Source organism: Odocoileus virginianus, chromosome 13 (assembly GCF_023699985.2).
Source record: "Odocoileus virginianus isolate 20LAN1187 ecotype Illinois chromosome 13, Ovbor_1.2, whole genome shotgun sequence".
In the NCBI taxonomy this organism is placed as follows: domain Eukaryota; kingdom Metazoa; phylum Chordata; class Mammalia; order Artiodactyla; family Cervidae; genus Odocoileus; species Odocoileus virginianus.
The window spans coordinates 19284731-19292802 of NC_069686.1; the positions used below are offsets into that span (position 1 = coordinate 19284731).

Genomic DNA, 8072 nt, shown 5'->3' on the forward strand with positions numbered 1-8072 from the left:
GCGGGTAAGAGTCCATCTGCCAATGCAGGAGACACAGTTTCGATCCTTGGTCTAGGAAGAGTTCTCATGCCACGAAGCAACTGAGCTCAGGCGCCACAACTAGAGTCCACGCTCTAGAGCCTGAGAGCTGCAACTACTGAAGCCCTCGTGCCTAGAGACTGTGTTCTGCAGCAAGAGACGCCAACACAGTGAGAAGCCCATCTACTGCAAGCAGAGAAAGCCTGCGGGCAGCAGTGACGATCCCGCACAATGAAAAATAAATAATAAGAAAATCTTAAAAAGACTTAGTACCAAAAAAGGTAAAACATCTCATATTTTTTTGTAATAAAAAATTGAGAGATATATATTTTCTTTATCCTACATGTGTAGTTATTTCATCCTTTTGTGCTATTTGTTTTTATAAATTACTTTTTATTCAAACAGGCAAAGGGGGAGTTATAGGTAGACAGCTACATGCTTAGGCCTGAAATTGTGAGGAGGAGAGACAGTTAATTAAGCACCATCCTTGAGGATGGATGGGTTTCCTTGTGTTTTGGGCTTCCTTTGTGGCTCAGCTGATAAAGAATCCGCATGCAATGTGGGAGACCTGGGCTCAATTCCTAGATTGGGAAGATCTACTGGGGAAGGGAAAGGCTACTCACTCCAGTATTATGGACTGGAGAATTCCATGGACTATACCCCACGTCCAAGGTAAGAAAAACCCAAGTAAGACGGCAGGTGTTGCGAGAGGGCATCAGAGGGCAGGCACACTGAAACCATAATCACAGAAACTAGGCAATCTGATCACAGGACCACAGTCTTGTCTAACTCAGTGAAACTAAGCCATGCTGTGTGGGGCCACCCAGGACAATCGGGTCATGGTGGAGAGGTCTGACAGAATGTGGTCCACTGGAGAAGGGAATGGCAAACCACTTCAGTATTCTTGCCTTGAGAACCCCATGAACAGTATGAAAAGGCAAACTGATAGGATACTGAAAGAGGAACTCCCCAGGTCAGTAGGTGCCCAATTTGCTACTGGAGATCAGTGGAGAAACAACTGGAGAAACAACTCCAGAAAGAATGAAGGAATGGAGCCAAAGCAAAAACAATATCCAGTTGTGGATGTGACTGGTGATAGAAGCAAGGTCCGATGCAGTAAAGAGCAGTATTGCATAGGAACCTGAAATGTTAGGACCATGAATCAAGGCATATTGGAAGTGGTCAAACGAGACGGCAAGAGTGAATGTCGACATTCTAGGAATCAGTGAACCAAGATGGACTGGAATGGGTGAATTTAACTCAGATGACCAATATATCTACTACTGTGGGCAGGAATCCCTCAGAAGAAATGGAGTAGCCCTCATGGTCAACAAAAGAGTCTGAAATGCAGTACTTGGATGCAATCTCAAAAACGACAGAATGATCTCTGTTCGTTTCCAAGGCAAACCATTCAATATCATGGTAATCCAAGCCTATGCCCCAACCAGTAACACTGAAGAAGCTGAAGTTGAACAGTTCTATGAAGACCTACAAGACCTTTTGGAACTAACACCCCAAAAAGATGTCCTTTTCATTATAGGAGACTGGAATGCAAAAGTAGGAAGTCAAGAAACACCTGGAGTAACAGTCACATTTGGCCTTGGAGTACAGAATGAAGCAGGGCAAAGGCTAATAGAGTTCTGCCAAGAGAACACACTGGTCATAGCAAACACCCTCTTCCAAATACAAAAGAAGACTCTACACATGGACATCACCAGATGGTCACACCGAAATCAGATTGATTATATTCTTTGCAGCCATGAAGGAGAAGCTCTATACAGTCAGCAAAAACAAGACCAGGAGCTAACTGTGGCTCAGATCATGAACTCCTTATTGCCAAATTCAGACCTAAATTGAAGAAAGTAGGGAAAACCACTAGATCATTCAGGAGTGAATGACCTAAATCAAATCCCTTATGACTGTACAGTGGAAGTGAGAAATAGATTTAAGGGACTAGATCTGACAGAGTGTCTGATGAACTATGGACGGAGTTTTGTGACATTGTGCAGGAGATAGGGATCAAGACCATACCCATGGAAAAGAAATGCAAAAAGGCAAAATGGTTGTCTGAGGAAGCCTTACAAATAGCTGTGAAAAGAACAGAAGTGAAAAGCAAAGGAGAAAAGGAAAGATATTCTCATTTGAATGCAGAGTTCCAAAGAATAGCAAGGAGAGATAAGAAAGCCTTCCTCAGCGATCAATGCAAAGAAAGAGATGAAAAGAACAGAATGGGAAAGACTAGAGATCTCTTCAAGAAAATTAGAGATACTAATGGAACATTTCATGCAAAGATGGGCACAATAAAGGACAGAAATGATATGGACCTAACAGAAGCAGAAGATATTAAGAAGAGGTGGCAAGAATACACAGAAGAACTATACAAAAAAGATCTTCATGACCCAGATAATCACAATGGTGTGATCACTCACCTAGAGCCAGACATCCTGGAATGTGAAGTCAAGTGGGCCTTAGGAAGTATCACTGAACAAAGCTAGTTGAGGTGATGGAATTCGAGTTGAGCTATTTCAAATCCTGAAATACGATGCTGTGAAAGTGCTGCACTCAATATGCCAGCAAATTTGGAAAATTCAGGCGTGGCCACAGGACTGGAAAAGGTCAGTTTTCATTCCAATCCCAAAGAAAGGCAATGCCAAAGAATGCTCAAACTATCGCACAATTGCACTCATCTCACACTCTAGTAAAGTAATGCTCAAAATTCTCCAAGCCAGGCTTCAACAGTATGTGAACTATGAACTTCCAGATGTTCAAGCTGAACTTCAAAAAGGCAGAGGAACCAGAGATCAAATTGCCAACATCCGCTGGATCATCGAAAAAGCAAGAGAGAGTTCCAGAAAAACATCTACTTCTGCTTTATTGACTATGCCAAAGCCTTTGACTGTGTGGACCACAATAAACTGTGGAAAATTCTTAAAAGAGATGGGAATACCAGACCACCTGACCTGCCTCTTGAGAAACCTATATGAAGGTCAGAAAGCAATAGTTAGAACTGGACACAGAACAACAGACTGGTTCCAAATAGGAAAAGGAGCACATCAAGGCTGTATATTGTCACCCTACTTATTTAACTTATATGCAGAGCACATCATGAGAAATGCTGGGCTGGAAGAAGCACAAGCTAGAATCAAGATTGCTGGGAGAAATATCAATAACCTCAGATATGCAGATGACACCACCCTTATGGCAGAAAGTGAAGGGGAACTAAAAAGCCTCTTGATGAAAGTGAAAGAGGAGAGTGAAAAAGTTGGCTTAAAACTCAATGTTCAGAAAACAAAGATCATGGCATCCGGTCCCATCACTTCATGGCAAATAGATGTGAAACAGTGGCTGACTTTATTTTTCTGGGCTCCAAAATCACTGCAGATGGTGACTGCAACAATGAAATTAAAAGACGCTTACTCCTTGGAAGGAAAGTTATGACCAACCTAGATAGCATATTAAAAAGCAGAGACATTACTTTGCCAACAAAGGTCCGTCTAGTCAAGGCTATGGTTTTTCCAGTGGTCATGTACAGATGTGAGAGTTGGACTGTGAAGAAAGCTGAGTGCTGAAAAATTGATGCTTTTGAACTGTGGTGTTGGGGAAGACTCTTTATAGAGTCCCTTGGGCTGCAAGGAGATCCAACCAGTCCATCCTAAAGGAGATCAGTCCTGGGTGTTCATAGGAAGGACTGATGCTGAAGCTGAAACTCCAATACTTTGGCCACCTCATGCAAAGAATTGACTCATTGGAAAAGACCCTGATTCTGGGAGGGATTGAGGGCAGGAGAAGAAGGGGACAACAGAGGATGAGATGACTGGATGGCATCACCGACTCAATGGACATGAGTTTGAGTAAACTCCAGGAGTTGGAGATGGACAAGGAAGCCTGGCGTGCTGCTATTCATGGGGTTGTGAAGAGTCGGACACGACTGAGTGACTGAACTGAACTGATACAGTCCATGGGGTCGCAAAGAGTTGGACACGACTCAGTCAGTGACTTTCACTTCCATCCTAGAGGAGCTTAATGGGGAAACCGAACAGGGGAGGGTAATATTTCATGGCAAAGTCTCAAGTGTGTATAAAATTATTTCAGTGATCATCTTTCACTTACATTCATATTTAAAAGTGACTACCTATAAATTTTATATAGTGCAAGGAGTTCAGACTCTGAAGTCAGATTGCCTATGTTCAAATCCCAGCGAATGGTGTGATCTCGAGCAAGTTCCTTAATGCCTCTATGATTCACTCTCCTCAAGTGTAAAATGACAAAAATACTGAAAGGGACAGAGTGATTAAGTAGTTAATTCAACTGGGGGATTGTAAATAAAGAAGTATGGGAGACTCCTATAAGTTAATGATCACTCAAGAAAGTAGGTTTGCTTACTCATGGAACAGAAGCATGAGACATGTCCCAAAACAAAACAATGGTGGAATGAGACACACATTCTGCCCAGTGAGCTCAGCACGTGAATGAGTCCTAGGACATATTCTTCTGCATGCTACAGAAAACAAAAATATAAGGAAAAAATATAAAAGAAAACAAAAATATAAGGAAATCAACATAATGAAATGATGATTATGAGATATGCCATATGTTAGCATAGGGGTGCTACAGGTAAAGAACCCGCCTACCAATGCAGGTGAGGTAAGTGACATGGGTTCAATCCCCGGGTCAGGAAGATCCTCTGGAGGAGGGTACAGCAACCTACTCCAGTATTCTTGCCTGGAGAATCTTACGGACAGAGGAGCCTGGTGGGCTACAATCCATAGGGTCACACAGAGTCAGACACGACTGAAGCGACTTAGGACAGTATAGCAGACCACTTTTTGCACATTTTCACTGCACCATGTGGAGAAGGCAATGGCACCCCACTCCAGTACTCTTGCCTGGAGAATCCCATGGACGGAGGAGCGTGGTAGGCTGCAGTCCATGGGGTCGCAGAGTCAGACATGAATGAGCAACTTCACTTTCACTTTTCACTTTCCTTCATTGGAGAAGGAAATGGCAACCCACTCCAGTGTTCTTGCCTGGAGAACCCCAGGGATGGAGGAGCCTGGTGGGCTGCTGTCTATGGGGTCGTACAGAGCCAGACACGACTGAAGCAACTTAGCAGCAGCAGCAACTGCACCATGACAATCCCAATTTGACCACATGGGGACAAGAAAACTCCCCTGCCAGATGTGGAGGAACTGATGCTGGAAGCCTGATGTCTACTCAGGAATGAGGAAGAAGGTGGTCTTCTCTCCCTCCTCACTTTTCCTTTGACTATAAAACTGTAGACTACTTAGCTCTGGGTGTGGCTCAACTTGTCACCCTCAGAAGCATCCTATTCTAATAAGTCACTTCTTATCTATTACTTTGTCTCTTGCTGAATTCTTTCTGTGCTGAGACATACAGAACTGGAGTTCCTTGAAGCCTCCAATATGCCACCCAGCAGTTTCAGTACCACCTGCTTTACAGAGTACTTCAAGGATTAATATAAATAGCTCACAGTAAATAACAGAAGCACCTATCTGCTCCTATAATTCTAACTACTCCAACTCTTCCTCCTCCTATTGTTATTACTACCTACAGCCTAGCAGAGACAGCGCTGAAGCTGAACTCTGACTTAGAGTTTTAGGTGCACAACTGAGCCTGGATGGGGTAATGAAGGGGGATAAAACGTTGCAGGTTGAGCCCTAATGGTGGTGCTCAGTGTGCGTGTGTGGCGGGTGGTGGAAGTTCTGGAATTTTGGAATGATGCAGCTGAATCCCTACAAAGGTTTTGGAATTCAGCTCTGGTAAACTCAACACTTAAAGAGCAGTGCTGTTGTTTTCCTGAGAGTTAAGACAAAACTTCAATTACAAAAAAAAAAAAAAATTAACACGGAGGATTCTGGGATCATTTGTATTTAGTTTTAGGAGAACGAAACAAATCAAAAGACACTTTCAGTGTCCTTTATTTTTAAAAAGCAACTTTCAGGACTCTCTTGGGGGTAAAAACAGATCTGTCCATTTCACTTAGGCCCTCTGGGAAGTCAGACAACTTATAATTACGCCAGGTGTTAATTTAAAACGCTACCTGGGTACAGTGTAATCTGAACAGGATCTCGATTTTGGAAGTTTCAAGTCAATTTGATTATCTCACAGAAGGAGGAAGACTGGATCTTAAAAGTGATCCGTTGTCCCAAACCTATTCTTTTACAGAAGATGAAAATAAGGTCCGGGGAGGCTAAATGATTTGCTCAAATTCCAAAGAAATTTCTTCACGGCCAAGCAAGTAGTCTAGCGAATAATGAAGTAGTAACCTCAAGCCAGGTGAGTCCCTGCTCCTATTTATTGGCCATTAAGCTATCCTCCCCCTACCTCCGCCTCGCCTCACAAAAGTTAGAGGAAAAAAAAGAGAGGCGGGTGTCTGAGGATCGAGGGAAGGAGCCAGAAGCCTTGGGATGAGACGTGGCTATTTTCATTGTTTTTTTGGAGGGTGAGCAGGGGAGGGAGTTGGCATGTGCGAATCGGCAGGTCAGAGAATAGTGGTGTAGATGCGCCTGTCAGAACCGCTTAGTTATCACACCCACAGGGACACAAATATCCCTTCCTCAGCGCCGAACTACAGTCAGAGGAAGACGCCAAAGTACGAGGTGCACCTCTGGTCGCGTGGCCCCTACCTTCTCGCGCTCCCTGGGCTGTGGTGGGACGCCAGAGCCCGAACCTGGAGCGGTCAGAGAAGCTGGCGGGTTCAGGCTCCGGGCCTGAGGGAGTCCGAGGTAAGAAAAGCTGGGTCAGGTTGCTCGCGGGGATGGGGAGACGGCGACCGTGCTTGGTGCGGCGCCTCTTACCCTTCTGTGGCCCTCTCACGCTGAGCATCGGAAAGGTTGACACAGAAAGCTAGCCCAGCTCCTGGTCTGCTCGGTGTTGGGAGCGTGGAACAGTAGACGTCGCGTCGCCATGGAGACGAGATGGCGCGCTGGCGCGTGCGCGGCTGAAGACGCTGAGGGGGCCAGGGGGAAGGGGCGGGGCGAACCTTGGGCAGGGCTGAGGGGGCGGGGCAGGGCTGAGGGGGCGTTTAGGGGGCGGAGCATGATGCAGGAGTCTAGGAACTTGGGCAGCCCAGGTGCCAGGGAGCCCCGGAGTCGGACTCTTACCGCTCAGAGAATTGAGTGCATACACTGTCCGACGCTTCCCTCATAGCTCAGTCGGTAAAGTGTCTGCAATGCAGGAGACCCGGGTTCAATTAATGGGTCTGGAAGAGCCCTCGGAGAAGGAAATGGCAACTCACTCCAGTATTCTTGCCTGGAGAATCCCACTGACAGAGGAGCCTGGCAGGCTACAGTCCATGGGGTCGCAAGAGTCGGACATGATTTAGCGACTAAACCACCACCGGTCGGACACATTCGTTTGAGAGTCCGCACGTGCACCAGTTACCGTGAGAAGGGCAGGTTGGAGGGGGATTGGCATTTCCTTGTCCACACTTGATCATGTTTTTGGCGAGGAGAGGGGAAAAGGCTAGGTGGCCTCCTTTGTGTTTAAACCTGTGGGGGGAGAGATGAGTTGGGAGAGAGGGTTGTCTCTGGATGTGGATGAACAAATGTCCCCTGCAGGATTTCGTCCCCCAACCTAAGATCACCCCGAGAAGATTATGGGTTTCCTGGCTTGGCGGGGGGCGGTCTCTGGATCGCGTTTCCCAAGATCAGATTCAAGTAATTAAAACCAGGGACCCTCCTCTCCCTCTAGAGGGGCCAAGTCCTGGGATGTGAAATTGACATTGCCACTGGAAAGGTTTTACTGCTTAAATAATGCTTTGGTCACAGAAGGGGGTGGTAATTGCTATTAGAAAATTCTAATTGTCCCTCAAGCTTGGCTTCTAGGAAGGAATTGGTTGTTTTTCTCCATTTGGGATGCAGGGAATCACTAGGATCTATTTGTTGCCAAGTCACGTGTTTTGAAGGAAGCCTGTTTGTTGGAATCAAATCTGGATTCTAATTTAGCTAAGTAGCCACTTAATATGAGGTATAATCGCTGTTTAACCTCTTAGGTGCTCTCCAGGAGTATGTGCCTTGGTAGATGTTTGTCAG

The 8072-nt window shown here is 45.5% G+C and overlaps 1 protein-coding gene across 10 annotated transcripts in view; it reads right to left on the reverse strand.

Annotated features, from left to right (window-relative positions):
* The window catches only part of ERICH2 (glutamate rich 2), a 38230-nt gene extending 31274 nt beyond the window's left edge, over window positions 1-6956 (reverse strand). For 4 of the 10 annotated variants that reach the window (XM_020900503.2, XM_020900497.2, XM_020900500.2 and 1 more), the window contains exon 1: window positions 6837-6926. Coding sequence is in view for 2 of the 10 variants with exons in the window: in XM_020900493.2 (XP_020756152.1) it covers window positions 6666-6864 (199 nt within the window). In the remaining 8 variants the exon portion in view is untranslated. Of the gene's footprint in view, window positions 1-6665 lie in introns of all 10 variants that reach the window. The other 6 variants (XM_020900499.2, XM_020900493.2, XM_020900504.2 and 3 more) reach the window with 6 other exon arrangements.
* Between the last annotated feature and the right edge of the window lie 1116 nt (window positions 6957-8072).